The sequence below is a fragment of the Lathamus discolor genome, chromosome 2 (assembly GCF_037157495.1).
Source record: "Lathamus discolor isolate bLatDis1 chromosome 2, bLatDis1.hap1, whole genome shotgun sequence".
Lineage (NCBI taxonomy): Eukaryota > Metazoa > Chordata > Aves > Psittaciformes > Psittacidae > Lathamus > Lathamus discolor.
The window spans coordinates 125,296,807-125,318,381 of NC_088885.1; the positions used below are offsets into that span (position 1 = coordinate 125,296,807).

General features: G+C 37.9%; 1 protein-coding gene across 1 annotated transcript in view; it reads left to right on the forward strand.

Moving 5' to 3' along the window:
• PREX2 (phosphatidylinositol-3,4,5-trisphosphate dependent Rac exchange factor 2) overlaps positions 1-21,575 on the forward strand; it is a 176,251-nt gene that overhangs the window by 120,709 nt on the left and 33,967 nt on the right. Inside the window, exons 32-36 of the mRNA XM_065668406.1 lie at positions 481-522; positions 3,074-3,291; positions 6,011-6,113; positions 8,330-8,473; positions 14,122-14,236. Of these exons, the coding sequence (XP_065524478.1) occupies positions 481-522; positions 3,074-3,291; positions 6,011-6,113; positions 8,330-8,473; positions 14,122-14,236 (622 nt within the window). The remainder of the gene's footprint in view (positions 1-480; positions 523-3,073; positions 3,292-6,010; positions 6,114-8,329; positions 8,474-14,121; positions 14,237-21,575) is intronic.

The window sequence follows — 21,575 nt, forward strand, 5'->3', positions numbered from 1 at the left end:
ACTATTTTTTAATCGGTACTTCTTCTTAGATTAAGTGAAAAGAAATGAACCAAAATAAAATCCTGAAGGCTGAGAATAAAGTGAAATGGTGTTTTGATTTTTCCTGGATGCTTTGGTATATATTGAAATAAGGATAACGGAACAGGAGAGGGAAAATGAAAAAAGAAAGAACTGGGGTAGTGTGGGAATCAATTTTAAGAGTGGAATTCTTCATATATGGACTTCCACTGGCTAGCTGCATGGGTTCTGAGATAATAGCTGCCTCTTCGTGTGTCTTTCCCAGCCTATTGCATTTGATTATTGTCAAGTTTATCAAATCATGTAAAATTAAGTGATGCTGAGACTCATTACTGGTTTGTAGGTATAAATCAGGGTTGCCTACACAGGAAGTTGGAGTTAAGGCTGGTATGAAATTATTATTGTGAAAACACTTTTAACCATGACCACAATCCTCAATGTTACATTTTTTTTTTCTTTAAGAGGTGAAGGCACGAATCCTTTTGGCCCTTCTTGAATATACAGGTAATTTTGCTTTTTTGGGAGTGGGGGAAGTGGGGAATGGTTTGAGGTTTGGAGTTTTCTGCTTTTGGACAGAATACTGTGTTTGGTGAAAGAGAAAAAATCTCAGATGCAATAACCTGATAAGCAACAACTTTACCCTTGTGTTTACAGTGAGGATTCCTGAAGAATACAGCAATTCCAAAGATATTTCTACCAAACATTGCACATTCTTTTAGGTTTTTAATGCAAAAATACCTTCTCTGGTCATTTACTTCTGGATCTTGGCAGATGAAGTAACTACTATCACTGAGCTTGTGCACACTGCTGTCTTTCTTCTGTTGTGCTTTTTCCTATTTGCTGTATTTTTTCTTTTCTATCTCCATCTCTCTATCTCCACGCTTACCTTACTATTATAACTCAAACCTGTCATTTTTTTTTCTTTTTTTTCTTTTTGAGAAAATATATTTTTTAAAGTCTCTCCTTTTTGGAATGGGTCTGATTATTCTGTACATTATTCTAGCATCACCCAAAAAAAGTGTACAGGTTCAAATACACAAAATTGGCATGTTTGGCTGCAAAATAAATACCAGTAAATCAGTATTTAGAGAAAAATACTTATGGTAGCAGATTCTCTACTGTTTGCAGGTGCATAAGTGTTCAAGTAAGCAGTCACATTTGACATCTAAAAGGCTGTCAGATTTCTTCCTTATATCATAAAAGATCTTAGTAATTTCTCAGGTGTTCTAAAATAAGAAATGACCTAAGAAAATACCTCAGACTTTATTTTTTTCTTTTAAAGCAATTTTCCCTGTTTACATGGTTTCGTAAGACTGTAAATTCTATTATTTATTTTCTATAAAAATCCTTTCGTAAAAAGAGCCCAGAGTGCTCTTGTATGCAGTATCTGATGTTCAAGTAGTATTAAATGAGGTGCCGGAGACGCAAGAGGGCTGCTTCAGAAGCAGGAAGAGCAGGAAGAACAGGAAGGCACTGAAAGTCAGCTGCTGTTAGACAAATAGGGATAAAATTGAGCAAAGTGAAGAGAGAGAATGTGTGTTGGGCTCAAATACCTGAGCACTGCTGTGACACTGGAAAGTTTTTGACCATGGAGAAGCTGGTGGGATTTTTGAAGCTGGAGATGGGTGGAGGTTTTAAAGATGCAAATTCTGTCATTAGTGAATTCTGCACACCTCGAGAGGCTGAAGAGAGGGGTTAATTTTCAATAATCAAAACAGAAAGCAGTGAGTCATAGTGCAGAAGCAGTAGTGGTTAGAGCATTTATGGCAAATATTCCTGAATTCCTGAGAGGCTGGCAAATGAAATCCAAATGATAATAAAAGAGTGGTCACTGTTATCAATAGTAGAGGAAAAGATTGAAGAAGATCTCAGAAGGAAAACAGACAGAATGGAGTTGCTTTGAGGAATAGTTGAGGCCAAGAAAAGCATATTTTTAAAATCAGTTGTGTGAGTACAGAATTTTTTCTGCTGACTTACCCAGTCATATAAAGTCTTGCCAGCTCCTTGGAGAAGGTAGAAAAGGAGCCAAACCTCCTAGAGGCAGAGGAATCACAAAGTGAGGGCAAAGATTTTAGGTTTTGGAAAGACCTCTGTATCACCTAATCTTCTCTTGCTCCGAGAAAGATTAAGTCTACCTGTACCATTTGTGATTGATGCTTGCCTAACAGCTCATAATGATAAAAATCAAGTTGAAGACCTTCAGGAAAGAGGGGAAGAAGGAAGTACTGAATATTTATCACCACAATTCTGTGCTTTATTGAGAACATGTTTTCCTTTCTAACTCTTTTGACCTTTAGCTTATCTAATGCCTGTGCCCTCCAGAATAAATTGGTAGGTTAGCTAATCCGTATTTTAAATCAGCTGCTAATGATTCCATAGACTTCTACCTAGGGACCTGTCCTGGACTTTCCTGACACCATAAATCTCTGCTGCTTCCCGGGTATGCGATGGTGCTCTGTGCTTATTTTACAGGTTTCACACTCATATATACATTATGTTTGTATTGATTGTGGTTCTGGTAGCAACACTACTATATGCTGTGTTTCCAGTTTAGAGCAGGCAGTCTTCATCTGCCCTACTCAGCTGGTAGCTGTGGAGTTGACCAGGTGATTCAGTCATATGAAGAGCTTCTGACTACCCTTGCTTTCCTCTGAAAAGTAAATGGTTTTGTGCCCAGCTAGTTTTCACATTGAAGCAGAGATCTGACTCACGTCTGTCACCTTATAACATCCAAAGTACATAGAATCGATGGCATATACATTAACTATAAAATAAACACACATTGTTTATGGAGAACAATTTTAAATTCCAGATTTTAAATGGATTTATATATAATTTTAGAATTGTAAAATAATCCTTTAATGTGGAAAATGGCAGTTTTGGTCATGGAGTGCTATTTACTAGTAATAACATTAGGCTGTAAACTTGTAATTTACTTTACATTAAAAAGACTTGTTTTTTCAACAAAGAAAAGAATTCCAGCCCAGTTCCTTTGCTGTTAATTAAACTTATGTTCCATTTTTTCTTTTCCTCTTTTGGCTTTTACCCATCACAGATAGTGAGATACAACTGAGACGAGACATGGTCTTCTGCCAGAGCCTAGTAGCCACAGTCTGTGCTTTTTCAGAGCAGCTAATGGTGGCCTTAAATCAGATGTTTGATAACAACAAAGAATATGAAATGGAGACGCTGGAGGCCAGCAGAAGGTGGTTGGAACAAATAGCAAGTGCAGGTCTTCTCCTTCATTTCCAGTCCCTGCTTTCACCTAACCTGGTAAGAGCCCTTGTGTGACACTCTTGGTCACAGCCTATGTTTGTTCCCTGAACCAGAGGCAGGGTTCAACAGTCTTAGTTATAAATGTGATTTTCAGTGTCCTTAGTGCTTAGCTTGTTGCTTAATTAGCTGCTATTTGAAAAAAAAAATGTGATTTAGATAATTACAGATGTGGGAAATGTTTTGTTTGTGATATGGGAAATAAGATTTCCACTAGGACATTATTGTGTTTGTTTTGTTAGCAGATAGGGAGTTTACCCTTGACTTCCCACTGCTATTGTAGCTGTTCCCTAGGAGGCAGTGTAGTATTAGGTGATAATCAGAACATCAGTTTGCAATAAGCAGAAATGCAAGATAAATAAAATAACTGGTTTGGGTAATTTCATCACCCCCTCATCCAAAACCCAACAGGTCTGTAGTAGTTGAAGGACTAGACATGCTTGTCTGTTTTGCCTCTGTCATGGGGCATATTCCCATAGCCTGTCAGGGGGATTGGAAATCTGCTATTTCTTTACAAGGCTTGGTGAAGAGCCGTGGCTTAAGAAACAGTTAAAACAGGGACATGGCTTTGTAGCCCTCTAATCCCCGGTTATCCAAAGTGCTTCTTCAACTATTTAAGCTCTTCTCACACTAGACTAGTTCCTGCTAACCTGAAGAACTGTGAAGTAGTCCGTGCGGTCTGCTCTGTGGCAGTCTTCTCAATCTCTGGAGTTGCCCACTGCAAACAACTGATTTCATACATTATAATGTATAGAAATCCATGCAGATAACAGATGATGTTCCTTAGTGCCAGAGGTCTTCCTTCCTTGCCTTGTTATCTTGTCAGCAAACTGCTGACCTGATAAACTTTAAAATCAGAAGAGAATAAAAATAAAGATATTCACAAAATAAAGTTATTTCTAAATCATAAAGTTTTTAGTCTGTGGTATTGGTGGGAGAGCATTGGCTTGAGCTAGTGTGAGCAACTCACAGGTAGCTGAGGTATATACATGGGTTTGCATGGGACCGGGTATGTAAGGATGAGATGTGCAGCTTAAAAACAGATCAAGTCAGTACCTGAGAGAAACAGGAGGGTTCTTTATCTACATGAGGAGTATGTGAAGAATGAATGGCCAGGGAGCTTGGGCTCATGTCTTCAGTCTTGAGTACTTTTAGCACCATACAGCAGCAACATGTACTGGTTCTCAGAGTTCAAGAGTAAATTCAAGTGGTGCCTGTCTTAGGTTTTTCCATGTGCTTAGTTGTCATGTTATCACAGAATAACTGTTGTCTTTACAGCACTGAATACTGCATTTTTCTTTCAAGTTTTTAGATATTTTCTTTGTTGTGACAATGCATGCTTCTGAGTTGTTTTTATGTAATAGGATGTAATACCAGCAGTATGTATTATTGAATTGGAAATAGAATTTAATTTAGTCTAACTTTTCTTAGCCAGGGGAAAAAGTATTTAAAGGCAACTTTTTCAATACCTTCTCAGCACTATTTTGCTTTACAAATGATCCGTGTTATTTTAAACAAGGGTATTTGAAGGAAATTGTACTCATTATGGCCATAGTTCAGTAAAGAATGAGCAGTTGTGTAAAGATTTCCCATGTCACTGAATGGTTTTCAGACTATTCTGCTGATAAAACTGCTCTCTCCATAGAGACTTCATAAATTGAACCAGGAGACAAAATATTTATAGCAGATTTGCTTTTACATAAAGACAAGGAGGAATGCTATTTCAGTCTATTGATCAGGAAAAATCATGTGGGATTTTTCTGTCTCTCTGTAATTCAGTAAGATATGGTTTATTCTCATTTTACATGCAGCTAATTTGTTAGTCTTTGCCTTCCTACTTTTCCAGTTCTTAGAGGAGGAAAACTGCATGCCTCAGATTTCCATTTGGCTCCTGCAAAATTCAGGTGCTAGGGGAAAGTTGTATGATGAATAGTGTTACTTCAAGTGATTATTGACTTCTGCTATAATTGCTCCGCATGTTTGACTCAAGATAACTGTACTTGCGGATTAGTATTTTCCTTTTCAAAAGTTTAGTGAAGTGTCCTGAGAAGTTAGTAATTTACTTCCTGAAGCTCTTTTTTTGTTAAATTAGTCTGGATCTCTCTATTTAGCTCAGGAATGCACAGTGAACCACATATGCAAATCAGACTATTGGCATATCTACATACTTGGTTTGCATCTAAAGTTTTGTAGGTGAAGGTGCAAGTCACCCTGAGCTGTAGTAATTCTGAGCTGCTGGTTCAGTTACTGGTGCTTAGAGTGGACACAATGAACTCTCATCTGTTGTTCATAAATGAAATGCTAAAGGTATGGATTTATATTTTTGTAAAGAAAATTGTGAAAAGGATGAATTTTGTTTTCGCATTTCCCCTCTGTTAATTTACAAGCTAGACCTGGTGTCAAGACAAGGTGTTGAATTCTGGTGTCTTATGTAAAGAATAATTGCAGGATTGTTTGATTATAAAAGCCATAAGAAGTAACGGTTGATATATATTACCTATTAATTTACTATGTGAAATGATAACATTCATTTTAATGATCTTGGACTAGTAATGCATGAATAAAATACCAGTAGAAACAAAGATAATTACAGTTTCCAGGAGTGTCTTAGTGAAATGTTGTGCAACATTTTGTAATTACTTTTATGTCCTGCTCTCATATTGTTTGTGGTAGGGAAAACATCTGGCTGAAATGACCATTTCACTTTTGCCTTTTTTAGACTGATGAGCAAGCCATGCTAGAAGATACACTGGTTGCACTGTTTGACTTGGAAAAAGTTACTTTTTACTTCAGACAATCAGAGCCAGAACCCCTCGTTGCAAGTGAGTAATCATAATTAATATCTGGTCTTTATAGTTCAGAAACATTTTCTTTATTTATAACATTTTACTCTTAGAACATTACCTCCACACAGGGAGTATTATGTGATTTGGGATTATGGAGAATTAGTAAATCTGTAGTGCTCCTAATATTCCTAGATATCCTGAAATACAACTAACATCAGGGACAATGCAGAATTGTTATCTGGTACTGTCAGTGACCTTGGGGATCAAAACTGTTTGCTTAACTGAATTTTCCATTGGGAGTATGTGACTGCATCAGGAAAGTCCCTGGAAGATCTAGTTGTTATTGAAGAGTTATGTGCAAAATAAGCTTGAAGGTCTTAATAGAGAAGTGCCATTAAGATGATACAGAGAAGCGTAAAAACCATTTTGTTTTCTCATCTGAAAGGCAAAGTAGATCTTGGAAGAGTTCCTTGAAAGGAGATGGCAAACAGCATTAGGATAGCTTTGAATTATGCAAGAAACTTCCTCTTGGAAAACATGCTGGTGCAGACGATCAGGGTCCTGAACCTTGCCTCACAATGTCTGTGCAGCTCGCAGGAAGTGACTGTCTTTGCAGTCTTCTGTTTATAGCCTTCACTTGTTTTCTGCCACTCCTTTATTAATATGTTTTCAGCCAGTAGAGATTTTCCTTCAGTGAACTTTGTTTAGTGAGCAAAAAGCCCTCATTTTTCCCTGAGTCTTGTAACTCCCCTGGGAAGGAAGGAAAGCATGTCTGCTTCACATCAAGCTTTTCCAAACCAATTCCCTTGCTGCATTGAGACCACACATGAGAGAACTGCAGTAACCACAACCAGAACGCGCAAAGCTCCTCCACAATGCTGCCTGTGCTCTAAGGAATTCAGTAGGGCAGAGCTGGTAGTCAGGTTGGAATTAGCTTATACAGGACCATATATATTTCAGTATAATTCAAGTAAGGACCATGTTCAGAGTGTTTGTTTTCAAAAGAAACCCTGCCAAGCCAGGTAACAATATGGAACCAGAGTTACAGGGCCTCTTGATGGGGATTTAACCCTATGCCTATGTTATGAACTGTTCTTATTGCTAAATCTTCCAACTGAGGTGTCTGTGCTAAAACAGAGATAAGTGAAAGTCTGTGTGTTCTAGGATTGTAATAAATCTTGTATTTCCTTTTTGTTTCCTTATTTGATTTATTAATCCTGACTGTGGTTACAGAAAGCTAGGAACTGGTAAATTAGGGGTTTTTTTCCATTTATGATTCTGCATAATCAATAAATGAAAATAAAGTCTTATCAGAAAAAATTGTGAGAAATTGTTTTTTTGTTTTGGTTTTTGTTTGTTTTTGGTTGTGTTTTTTTTCTTAATCTTTTCCATTTAGGTATAAAATAATTTATGCACACAGTGTAAAAACTTCATAACAATTTTATTAATGCAAATCACTAAATTTTATTGTTACTGCTTTCAACTTGGAGACCTATGAATGGAAACTTAAACAAGAAATATATACAACGCTTAAATTGAAATAAACTGACTTCCTCTGAGAGATTCAGCTAAATGGAAAATTTTCATCAGCTTATGCTAAAGCTCATTACATATTAGTCACCTCACAGAATACACTAAATGTATGCTGGGGAATCTCTGTAACAGCAGTTACTTTAGTTGCCCTGAACTCTGCACCAGTTGATGTGTTATGACATTTAACTTGTCAAAGTGTAGAGAAATATGCTCTTCCAGTTTTATCTGTTCTACCATAACACATTGTTTTTCTTAGTTGAGTCTTGGTTTTTAATAATAATTTAATGAATATGCTGTTAGCTACTGTATATTTACTTGTATTCTATCCCACACAAGTCTGAGGAAAATCTGAGTGTATATCAAACTATCATGCACCAGAGGAAGACTTGTGAAATACGGATAAAGGTACCCTTGCAGTGATTTCAAACTATGTGCACAGATGTTTCTTCAGAATTACAGGGAATACAAGTAGCATGTTGCCAGCAACATTACTTAGTATTTTTGCTGTCATTGACAAGCTGGTAAAGATGACAGTCGCTGCTTTTTTATTTATCTGCTTTCTGATAATGGGTAGGCCAGAAGCGACCACAGCAACACTGAGTATAGTATAAAATACTGCACCTACTAGTTTTGCGTCTGCAGTGATTTTTATCTAACAGTTTCTGGAAAAGGATGTATCATTGCTTTTAATGAAAGAGTAACACTGATTGTATTCTTAGATGTACCGATCACATACCAAGCAGAAGGAAGCCGGCAGACCCTGAAGGTCTACTTCTACCTTGATAGTTACCATTTTGAACAGCTTCCTCAAAGGCTGAAGAATGGAGGAGGATTTAAAATCCACCCAGTACTTTTTTCACAAGGTAATTCGAGTTTTGATTCCCCCAGTTCTTTCACGTAATATTTAACGCTCTTTAAAACTCTACTTAATCACTCTGATTTAAATTCTTTGTAACTATAAGGGTACAGTGCTTATATTTAAATATGTTGTTTAATGTGGGCATTTACTGAGAACTTTGGATTAAAATATGAATTTGCTGAGATTTGTGATTAAAAATAAAGGCAGGTGTATACATTTCTCAGTTTATGCTTGTTATATGATTCCAACACCAGAGTATGAATCTTCTTTCATCAATACTGTTTTTTCTTTGTAGACATTAGTGGGCAATATTTAGACCACGAAACTTGCTTTTAAAACTGTTCTGCATTCCAAATGCTATCATGAACTTTTCCTGTTACTTCAAGTTTAAGGACTAAATTGATATCCCGTGAGATTTCTGTCTCTTTAAAATGTTATGAAGACTTAACTAACATTTTCAGGGTTTGTAGTTATGACACTGCAAATGTTACTGAAGTGATAAATGGTGGTGCGGATGCTCAGAGTTCATAAATTGCAGGCAGTTTGCATTAGCTGCAGTGTCATTATAGTCATCAGGAGCATGGAGTTTGATTCACTGAAATCATGAATGCGAAGTGCTGACTGCCTTGACCTGCCTTTGATTTTGGAAGGAGCTGAAAGTACTTCATACCTTACTTCCTGGGTCTGTGTGGAACAGGCAGAAGTCAGCATACAAATTAAGGTTTCGAGGAGGGTTTAGTCTCTGATAGACAAGGAGGATGTAAAAGGAAATAGCAAACAATAAAATACATGAAGAAGAAACAGCCAAACTTACTGTAAACTTACAGCATACGATTCGTTAAAAGTAAGATCCATGAAGTCTTTTTTTTTTTGTTTTAACTAACTAATGTAAAGTCTGACTTCAGTTGATTTCTTTTGAGCAGATTGTTTTCAGTCATAGTGGGAAATGAGAATACGGAGCAGGAGACACGTTTCAGTAAAGCAGACAAAAAGGCTCATGAAAGAGAACAGAAAATACCTTGGTTCGGATGAAATCCTGGAAACTTTTATTATTTTTTAGATTTGGGAGGGAATGCAGCGTGCTGCAGAATTGATTTTGCAGGGGTTTTTTTTCCTTTTCTGTTTCCAGAAGCCCCAGATATTTGAATCTTAGGATAAGCATCTTTGTAGTTAGCTAAAGGAAAAGAGCAAAGATTCTTTCAGGTGTTATATCTGCTTAATAATTTTCAGTGATACAGAATATTCTTTCTTTCCTCATACAAAATGTTTTTGAGTTTCAAGGATCCCCCTCCAAAATGTCCATTATACTCCAAGAATAAGAAATCCTGGATAAGAAGTTAAATCCTAGTGTTTAATCAGGACTCTATATTTTACTTCTTTTCTGTGAAGTTTGTCTGAGCTGCCATCGAACTAACTCAGTAGATCCCCATCTTTGACTGAAATTTATTAGCAACAAATGTAGAAATCTGTTAAGTTCCTCTGTGAATTTTTGCTTCCTAGGCTTAACAGAGCTAAGCTGTTTCCTGCCTAAAAAGCAATGGTTAGAAATGTTTTCAAATGGAGTGTTTTGAAAATCATGTTTTTGCAATGCATTATCCAAGAGACACGTCAGTGAACACCAGTCCGTTTCTCTCTGTGTTACTTTATTTTGTGTTGCATAGTTCCATGCCTAAAATTACAACTCTATATGTTTGCAGGATTGACAGTGCAGACATTTTAAGTTTTAAAATGTTTACCCAGGCTACATTATGTATCTATCTACTTGTAAAAAACATTTTGTACAACTGAATGCTTAAGTGTATGCATTCAAAAGGGTCCTGATTCGTAGGACTGGGATCTGAGTATGTTGACATATTGCTCTTGGTGCTCAGATTTCTCTATTTCCTACATTAGCATTGAGATCTCATCAATAAATAAGCTTAATTAAAAGACACTAAAAATAAAATTAATTTAAATTCTACTTACTCTCTTAGTAATGTTGGGGTTTTTATTTTTTAAATTTTTCGTAGTATACTAGAATAATACAGACTGGAAGGGACCTCTGGAGGTCTCTAATCCAAGCTCATGTCCCTCAGCCTCTCCTCACAGAGTGTGTGCTCCAGCCCAGGACCATCTTGATGACCTCTTCTTAAGAAGTTGCTGCATTTGATCAACACCTTTTGTGTACTATGGAACCCAATACTAGACACAGTATTAAGATGCTATCTAATGAGTTTACTTAAGTAAAGTGAGGACAAGCACTTACAGAATCATAGAATAATTAGGGTTGGAAAGGACCTCAAGATCTTCTAGTTCCAGCCCCCCTGCCATGGGCAGGGACACCTCACACTAAACATGTCACCCAAGGCTCTGAACAGCTCGGCCTTGAACACCTCCAGGGATGGAGCCTTCACAGCTTCCCTGGGCAACCCATTCCAGTGCCTCACCACCCTAACAGTAAATGACTTCTTCTTTATACAATTCCATGTCCTCTTTATGTTGAGGACACCAGAACTGCACACAATACTCCAGGTGAGGTCTCACAAGAGCAGAGTAGAGGGGCAGGATCACCTCCTTCGACCTGCTGGTCACGCTCCTTTTGATGCAGCCCAGGATATGGTTGGCTTTCTGGGCTACAAGCACACACTGAAGCTGGCTCATGTTCATTTTCTCATCAACCAACACCCCCAATTCCTTCTCTGCAGGGCTGCTCTGAATCTCTTCTCTGCCCGGTCTGTAGCTGTGCCTGGGATTGCTCCAACCCAGGTGTAGGACCTTGCACTTGTAATGGTTAAACTTCGTAAGTTTGGCATCAGCCAACCTGACAAGCGTGTCAAGGTCCCTCTGGGTGGCATCCCTTCCCTCCAGCGTATCAACCAAACCACACAGCTTGGTGTCATCGGCAAACTTGCTGAGAGCGCACTCAATCCCACTGTCCATGTCACTGACAAAGATGTTGAACAAGACCAGTCCCAACACCGATCCCTGAGGGACACCGCTCATTACTGGTCTCCAGCTGGACACTGAGCCATTGACCGCAACTCTTTGCGTGTGGACATCCAGCCAGTTCTTTATCCACTGGGTCTGCGTTCAGTCTCCTTTCAGTCTACTGGCCATGCTTATATTAATACAATTTAGGATGCTCTGGGCCTTCTTGATTGCCAGCTTGGTTGTGACACAGCAGGCTTATGTTCAATTTGCTAACTACTCTTTGAGCCTACCCATCCTTCCATTTTTTTTCCCATTTGGTTGCCTGTGCATTCAGACCATAATATCCTAACTCGGATTCAAGAATACCACAAAAGACATGTTTGTCTAATATATTAGCTAGAAGAACATTAAACCCTTCAGAAGAGGAGATCCAAAGCTCTCACTGTGGGCATCCCTGCCAACGCCTGTGAGCATGACCCCTGCAGTGCCTGCAGAAGCAGAACTGTGCGCTCCAGCCAGTCCCAACAGATGGCTGAGTTTCCTGGTTGGTAATCTAATTGGATGAAACCAACTTTATGCCAGTAAAATAAGCAGTACGTTTTATCAAGTTTGTTTGCACTAACATGCTATTATAAATGAAAAAGAATGGCAAAGAAGAGATTCAGAGCGGCCCTGCGGAGAAGGACTTGGGGCTGCTGGTCGATGAGAAAATGAACATGAGCCAGCTTCAGTGTGCGCTCGCAGCCCAGAAAGCCAACCGTATCCTGGGCTGCATCAAAAGGAGTGTGACCAGCAGGTCGAAGGAGGTGATCCTGCCCCTCTACTCTGCTCTTGTGAGACCTCACCTGGAGTATTGTGTGCAGTTCTGGTGTCCTCAACATAAAAAGGACATGGAACTGCTGGAACAAGTCCAGAGGAGGGCCACGAGGATGAGCAGGGGACTGGAGCACCTCCCGTATGAAGACAGGCTGAGGAAGTTGGGGCTGTTCAGCCTGGAGAAGAGAAGGCTGCGTGGAGACCTCATAGCAGCCTTCCAGTACCTGAAGGGGGCCTGTAGGGATGCTGGGGAGGGACTCTTCATCAGGGACTGTAGTGACAGGACAAGGGGTAATGGGTTAAAACTTAAACAGGGGAAGTTTAGATTGGATATAAGGAGGAAATTCTTTCCTCTTAGGGTGGTGAGACACTGGAATGGGTTGCCCAGGGAGGTTGTGAGTGCTCCATCACTGGCGGTGTTCAAGGCCAGGTTGGATGAAGCCTTGTGTTGGATTGTTTAGTGAGAAGTGTCCCTGTCCATGGCAGGGGGGTTGGAACTAGATGATCTTGAGGTCCTTTCCAACCCTAACTATTCTATGATTCTATGAAATGGAGTTCAGTGGATATTTTTGTAGGGACTTTCTGGTGTGACTTAGCCCCAAGGAAGTTAAGAAGCAAGTCTCACTGTTGAAATTGAATATTTTTGCACAAAAGTAGAATTACAAATCCAAAAATACATAAGGGGAGTGCAACTCAATTTGCATGTTCTTTTCCAATGAATGAATTATTTATTAACTGGTCATATTAAGCAGTACAAGCAGAATTAATATTCTTTGTGCAGCTAAAGCTGTAACACAGCAGCATGTTTCCATCAGAGCTCTGCTTATTGCTTGCATTTCCTGATAGGGTGATGACTTCTTAGAATGTGTATGGAGTATTAAAGTAGCAATATTCCTAACTGTAAAATCTTTAATGCTTCTCCACAAAAAATGATTTTACCTGTGGTTTATGTTATAATAACCTTCTAATGTGAAGATGTTGATTTTTCCAGTCCAGAGTTTCTTGAAAACATTTCAAATGCCTGATTTGACTTAGCTAAAGAAAAGGTTAAACTTCCCTGAGTATCTAAAGGGGCTGGGGGAATGTTTCTTTGTGTTTTTTTTAGGGTTTTTTTTTTTGACAACTATTGCTGGCAAGAATATCCCAAAATGGAATTTCTTCCCTAGTGCATTTATTTCTTCCTTCTTTTAATTTCTGTGCAGTGATTATATCAGAAGGACATACAGTCCTTCTCTTAATGGAAGTCTTTGTCTAGTTCCTGAATTCTTGTAGCAATGTTCATCCTTGCTTTGGTGAAGTGAATATAACTAAAGTGGACATAGTTTAGTATTTGACTTTAGAAACTTACCTGATTCCTGAGAAAGGAGCTTGTAGGGCATTTTTGGAGAACCAGAGAAGTTTGATTTACAGAAGGCATTCACATTATCAGTGGAATAACTAGAGGTTCAGGTGCTCCATGTCTCCCCCAGTCAGGCTGCATAAGAAGTTGTTAGGTGAAAGGTTACTCTGAAGAAGCTGTTAGGTGAAAGGTTAAGTTACTCTGTGAAAGTAGCTGGTATATTGATCTTTTATTTCCTTTACCCCAGCTCATTCTACTGTTTTCTCACAGGATGTATTAGAAATAGAACTCACATTTACGTTCACAGGGCAGGAGTACTTTCATTAGAGCAATGGAACCCAAGCTAGTGCTCTCCTTTATGTTTTCCACAGGGCAAGAAATACAATTTTTCTTGCAAATGGAATCTTAAAGAGACCGCTGTATGAATCTGATGATGTATGTAACTCAACTCAGCAACCCACAGTGAGGTCACAGCCTCAAGGTTAAAAAGTAATTCTCTAGTGTGTGAACAAAGCTACACAAGAAGGTGAATGCTAAATATTTAATACTGCTTTTTCTCTTCTCCATTCTCCTTTCCCTTTTCCCAGCCCTGGAGAGCATGGAAGGATATTATTACAGAGACAGTGTCTCAGTAGAAGAATTTCAAGCTCAGATTAATGCAGCCTCACTAGAAAAAGTCAAGCAGTACAACCAGAAACTACGGTGGGTAATAAACCAACATTCCTGAGATTAGTTTACCGTGATCTGCTTTTCAGCTCAGTTCCTATGAAGCATCTTTAAACTGAAGTGTATTGCATGGTGGTTGATTTTTGGTGCATGATTGAATAAGATCCAAGATTCATGGTTCCGACTTTTTCGATTTCTCCACTGTTAAGTTACTTTTAAAGAATAGTTTTACCATGAAAGTTATAGCTGTAATTGCCTCCAGGTTGTTGTACATCACAAATGCAGTATTAAAATTGCTAAACATTATGATCCAGTTTTGAATACCATATTTACCTAACATCTACAGAATGGGATTTAGAAAATAGTCTTGTTTTTCTCAAAGCTGAGCTTCTTCCTCCCCCCTTGCCACCAGACTAATGGGAACATAAACATATCTGGATACTCGCATCAGCTGTGGATATGGGTTACAGAGTGCATTCTTGCCAGTATGTATAAAGATTATGAAGCTCTGTATTTCAGTAAATATTTCATTAAGAAGTTGCACATAAAGACAGAATTTCTAGTATATATTTCAGTATATTTCTATTTCTAGTAGAATTTCTAGTATGCAAAGTAATCAATTACTTATGAAGTGAAATAATGAAGGGGTGTACATAGGCTGCTCTAGCATTTCAGTGTATTTGTGAAAAACATCTGAGTACACTTATTTGCATGTGAGTTGAAGAAAAAGTGTGTAAAGGACTGCAGTAAAATCAGTTTTAAAATTCTTGAATTAGATGGAAACACTATGATTTAACTAGAATGGTTAGGTCACTTTCAAAAGCAGCAGAGAACAGGAGTTGAAAAAGAGGCTAAGGACAGTAGAGAAAGAGAAGGAGAATGACTGTCTCTTTTTCCAGTTCCTTAACCTGTTGGCTCGCTCCTGTTTTTGAAAGATTTTCTTCATGGATCTTGCAAAAGTATTTCTCTAATATGTTATCAACACAGTGGACTCCCTGGATTCTGTTTTAATCTAAGCAGTACTATAGCAAAACTGATTCTAAAGCCATTTCTATTCAGTGAGTAAAATGTATTTCATTTTTTGTGACATCTGTGTCAGTGCACTTCCGTGTTAATGACAAATGTAATATTTAGTCTGTATCCCATCTCATATTAGTACTTCCTATTTGGGGAAAAAAAGTTCATCCTGAGTATTAATTTTAGAAGGCTTATGTTATAAATCAGTTTTACAGAAAGCTTTGCTCATGTCAGTATTTGGCTTAGATCAAGTCAGCTAGTGTTGGAATGAAATTTCTATCAGTTGGACAAGGAAAATCTTTTGTGCTGGTTTTTCTATGAATAGGCCCAGATTAGTCACCATGAAAATCCTTAAAAGAAATTCTTCTTGACTTTATGCTCTAGTGTTCCCTGACCTTGCTTACCTCGGGCGTTAGGACCTCCATTCATGCTGTGGCTCTAATGAGGCACATTCCTCATACGGTGTTGTGACTCACAGCTCTGATCAGTTGGTAACACCCAAGGCCTAGTTTTGCAGGAAGCTACTACGAAAAAGTTAGCAGTCAACAAAAATTACCATGGATAGCTCTGTCCAGTCAGAAGAACAGGAAAACTTTGGAATTTTTTTTTTTTCCAGCCATCTAATGTCTGGTGAGAACATTCAGTAATTGATTTCTTAATTGTTTTTGTTTCCTTTGTGGTGAACTCTACCCATTTCTTAAATGAGGCACAAACAGCTTCAGAAATTCAGTGACACAGTGTGAAGAGAAAAAACAGAAAAGCAGATGCTTCGTTCTTGTTCTGCCATTTAGCCTGTGTAGGTGTTTGGCCAGGAGAATCTAATAACGTAGCTACAGCAGCAAAAGGTATTAACATTTAGATAACTGCTCTGAAGAAGAACAAAAAAGGAAATTGAATATTCCCTGGAAACATACTCAAGTGCAATAATACTATCTTAAACTCTTCACCTGGAAGAAATCCTCCTCAGAACCAGCTAATCAGTAATAAAGTAAGTCATTCAAGACACAACTCATAAACCATTCTTTCTCAAAAGAAAAGGAATGCATTGCTTGCTTCTTAAATGACAACCTAATGACCATCTGACAATCCTTCCGTTCCTACAGCAGAGGAGAGCAAAAGGGAGAAGCAGCAAAGGAAAAATTAGTGGGAAAAGAGGACGGGGACTACTGGGAATGAAATGATTGGATGACAGTGACACTGCAGCCAATCCATCTGTTGCTAAGAACTCTCGATAGAAGTTCATCTTCTGTTATTCCTAACGCATTTAGATAATAATGCTCTAATAAATAAGAAATTAAACAGATGAGACCACTTTGTGCATGGTTCCACTTACAGAGATGTTGGCCTAAATTGGGATGTGCCCGAGCAAAATAGTAAAATTAAAAAATGAGTAGTGTTTTTGCTCAGCTACCTCTTAATTTCTTGTGGGAAAGTCTTGTTAAAGTGTGAGTTTATAGATAGTTTTTGATGTATGTGGTCTTCTGGGTGACACATCGGATACTGAATCCATTTACAAATAATTTATTTGAACTAATCAAAAGATATATTAGTAAGTGTTTAGTGCATTTCATGAAGGATAACTTTTATTCATCATATAAAGTCAGGAGGACAAATCCTTGCTTTTATTGCAAAATTCATTCATAACTGTGGAACTGTGACCAGATTTTCCACAGTATCAGAAATGATACGATAAATCCAGGTGCAAAATTGTCCTCCTCCACATTGATTTGAGCATCATAAGAGCTTCTGTCTTTCATGGTTCTTGCTTTGGGGCTTTTGAAATACTACCTCAACTATGAAATAGTAATGATAAGATCATCAGTTTTATAAGAATGCATGCAAGACAGTTGAAAATCAGTTACAGGATGTCATGTTTATGTGGAATGGAAAATGTCCCTTCATCTTCTGTAATAAACTTAACCCTAACTACTTCAAACTAGTTTATAATGTAGGGGAACTTTTATTCTAAGGGCAGCCAAAGTTTTCTCTACAATTTTTTTTTTTCTACAATTTTTTTTTCCTACTATTCCTGAGTCAACATCCCCTACCCCAGCAACACAGGAAGTCCTTTATCAGAATGAAGATCCTATTTAAAGAACAGAAAGCAAAAACTAAACAAAACCAAAACACCAATATATAGCTTGTAGAAGTTCTGAAACTGCTGGGAAATCTTCAGCATCTGGCCCACAGTTATTCTTAATCATGCTGGATTTCTTTCTCACAGTCTGCCAGGTTTCACTTATTTTTATAATTTACCAATTCTGTTTCCCTGACACTGATAGGGAAAAGAAAGTTACGCTCAGATACTGTTCACAAGTTGACCTGGTGCCAGTAGTTGCCAGCAGTGTGAATTTAACCTCATCAAATTGTTTGTTAATGAGAAACGTGCAGTACAACCAAGTGACAGTAATTAGGTCAGCAAAGATTTTGAAGATCTTTATTACTATGTGTTTGATAGCTCAGCAGTTGTCTTCTAATTTAGAAGAGGACCAGAAGGAACTTGTGTATCTGACTTGCACAGAGGCTGATGTTAATTGAGGCCATTTTGTATTTTCTTGCTTCCTCACACTTTTCTCCATCTTCCTCCTTTGGTACTTTTTGCCATTCAAACAGGCTTTTTTCCATCCTGAAGCAGTCCTTTTGCTTTTACAGATACCAGAGACCATTTTGCTTCGACAGTGCAGGACAAAATGCTTTTTAGATCTGTGACTACTACAAAGGCTGATGGGAATAATAAAGACACACAAATGCACTATATTTACTTCAACTGCTTGAGTGTTTTAAGTATTCTCTTGCAAATCTTGAGTCATCTATGTAACTGTAAAAACACGAGAATGAACTTGAATTGTAATTTTTGAAGCATCACTTCTTGAAGAATGACTTAGTTAAAATACATTCTGTCTTTTGGATATGATTTTTATATTTGGTAAAGGTTTCTTCCCTGCAGAGTGAGATTCAGTGTGGTGGTTATTACATTGCATAGAAATAAATCTTTCTGACATTACTGCAACCAAAGGTTTGGTTCTGATGTAGCTAGTTGGAAGCTCAGACAGACCCTGACAGGCAGGTTAGCTGAATGGCCATTAACTCAGCTAATCTCTGGACTGAATAGTGACTTGAAGATAAAACAGTTGGATACGAGGACAGTTTTCATCCTCAGAGAAATCAGGTTTTGGATTAGCTTCCTGCTGTTTTGTAAATGCACCTTGATGAGTGTGGGGATGAAAACTTATGTAATGTTTTCCCAAGTTATCAGAGGTTTGGACTTTCAGCCTACAGTAGTAGGGAAGCTTGCTCTTCTAGTTTTCCTTTCTCTGTGTGTATCTGGCATTTTATCAGATTAGTCTTTCTTTCTCCTTTTGTCTATGAATTCTCTTTTTGGGAAAATAGTGGGTACCTCCTGTACATTCTATTACAATGCAGTTTTCTACAGGTGCTCTTGGTTAGCTTCTTAATAAGAAAAGTTCAGGCAGATCTACTCTTTAAAAGAGTTTTTTTCCTGGACATGTCTGTGCACAAAAAGTATGTATTTCAAAGGCAGAGAGGATTGTCAGGGCACAGGTCATTCAGTGGGGTGCACGGATGTGGCTGTACCAAGTGTTTCAAGCTTCTGGGCTCTGCAGTATGCTTTGCTGCACATCCGTATACCTGTTTGGATTCCAAAATTGTCTGTGCAGACTATTTTTAGCTGATGAGAAATTAGTGAAATCACTGGCTTTTAGATTCATAAACATTTTTAATGCTTCTTCAGCACCTATGCATGCATTTAGACATCCAAACACCTTTAAAATTTGGTTTCCAGTGTTGTAGTGGCTTGGTTTGGGAATATTCAGAGGGAAATAAGCACAATAATAGATGAGGTTAGGAGAGCACTGCTTTCCTATACCTTTTCTTTCAACCGCAGCATGGTGTTTTCTTGTAAAACCTCTGACTATATGATGACCCAGTTCTTCACCCCAAAGATAAGCTCACGCTGTGGGAAAGACAGCTGAGGATTGCTCTCCATCCCCACCACTGGTGTGGGTGCTAATTACCACCGTGTAGTAATTAACTTGTCTGTGCATCAATAGACAAAGAATGTCTGGAAAAAATGTTCCTTCCTTCCTGCCTCTCATTCTGTGTGATTTGGAACTATTCTTTTAAGTCAGCTGTGTCCAGGGTTATTAGCAGCTACTTTTGTAGTCTGTTGTACAGCTATAATAGAAGAAAAACTAAAGAAAGCAGTAAAGGGAAAAAGCCATTTTTTTTGCATTTTTTGTGCTTGTGTTTTGGGTTTTTTTATTTTTTTTAATTATTTTTTCCTGTGTTGCTGCTTCCTTGGATATCGTTTTAGGAGGTAAATGCAAGCCTGTTACTCTAAGGAAGCAATTATAATCAGTGAATCTAATGACAAATGATTTAGCTAACTACCCTCATTACATTGAACATCTGATTACACTGAATGTAATATTTGTAATTTTAAAGTATTTCATTTACTATGTAACTTCAAATAGTTTCTCTGTCTTAAGCCTCCTGTTTTTATTTTATAGCATAAGTAGCTCTCCACAGTATGATGGCAAATTCAGTTTAATTCTTTATTCAAGGATGTTATAATCCATGAGGTTTTCATGTTATTGGGTTTTCTTGTTTATTTTATTTTTAAAAATACAAGAAAATGAAACTGTTTCTGCCCCTAGAATTTATGTAAGCATGGAACAAAATCTGTCTGAGGAATGTAGCATCTTTTTTATTTCTACACATACGTCTACACACACAGCAGCCTCTCAAGCTGCAGGCTTCTTGGCAGGCTGATGTTTTCTGTATCCTGTATAATTTAGTCAAAGCAGAAAATAGATGTGATACCACTTACGGCTTCAGGCTAAACTAAAATTCTGTAATAGTTACTTTGGTATAAATGAAGTACAGTGACATAAAGGATATATCCACTCTAGAGATAGTTAATTACTATGAAAGAAAGAGCTTGTCTGTCTCTAGAACAAACTGATGGGTCCTCAAGGCAATACCTGCATTATCACAAAGACCAGATCATACATAAATTCCTCTAATAAATGCATTAAAATCCACCTTAAAACTGGCAGATTCCTTCCCCCACTGTTTCCCCTGGAAAGCTTTTCCAAACCAAATTGCTCATGTGATTAAGGATCTTATGCTGTTTGTCCTTGTGCTGCTGTTGTCCTGTGATTTTAGTCTTGCTCTTCTTTCTCTCATGTCTACCCACCTCAGTGAGCGACATGTTAATGAGCAACACTAACAGTATTTGTCATTGCCATCAAATTAAGAGAGGAGTTTAACCTGAGGAGAGCTGCAGGTTCCAGAGAGTGAGTCTGTGAAAATAGTTCCTTTTCTGTATAGTGGGATATTTATAAAGCAGGTGAAAACCTGTTTTCTTATTTTCAATACTAGGCATTTGATATATTGCTTTGTGTTAAAACTGGACTGCAATGCTTCATAAACAAATTTATCATGTAGTTTAAAAGACTATAAAACCTGTAAATCTAATGCCTTTTAGTTTTTTATGATGTGGTTCCAAATGAACCTAGGTACTTGTGGCTGAACACTTTTCTAAATGCAGAATCTTTCTGAAAGATTGAAAATTAAGCATTCACTCTGACGGACACAGCAAGGAAATAATAGCTAAATTTGTCTCCTGATGAACATAATGAGAAGCATTTTAGTTAGAACAGAAATTAAGATTCATTTCATCTAAGTGAAGGAACAAGAGAAAGCGAATAGAGAAATCCTGGACAAGTAAATTAAATTTGTCTAGCTGGTCTAACAGATACTGCCAGCTGGCTTGAATTTAGGTTTGTTTTGTTTTTCTTTTCCGGTACTGTGCTCATTCTGTGAGTGTAAATTCATTGTTTCTTTCGACTTTTCACAAACTATAATAAGCGTTTATTATAGGTAATATTCTGAAATTGAAAATTATGTGTCTTGATAGACTATGTGTACTTAGTCTTTGCTCACTGAGCTGGACATTTGGTTGATTCTGCTCTCTTCATCCTCTGCAAATGCAGAGAATGTGTATCTGCAGTGATCGGAGGTGGAGCCTTTTCTCTCACTCCTCATCACTGATGGGAAGCCAGCCCAAGACTGCAACTTGCACAGCTTGTAGCTGGAATATAAACCCTGACCACCCAATGACTATTTGGCATATTGTATTTTTTAACAGTGTATTCCATGTCTGGAATATGAGGAGCCAAAAAGGAGACGTTTACTGTCTGAAAGGCGAATGTGGAAGCAATTAGTTAGTACTAATGGATTCAGTGTGGATTTGGCTCTTTGGATAATGATGGGAGAAACAAGAAGGCAGCTGTAACTGGTCTGTGGCCCAAAAGCTTCCCTTTCACATCACAAA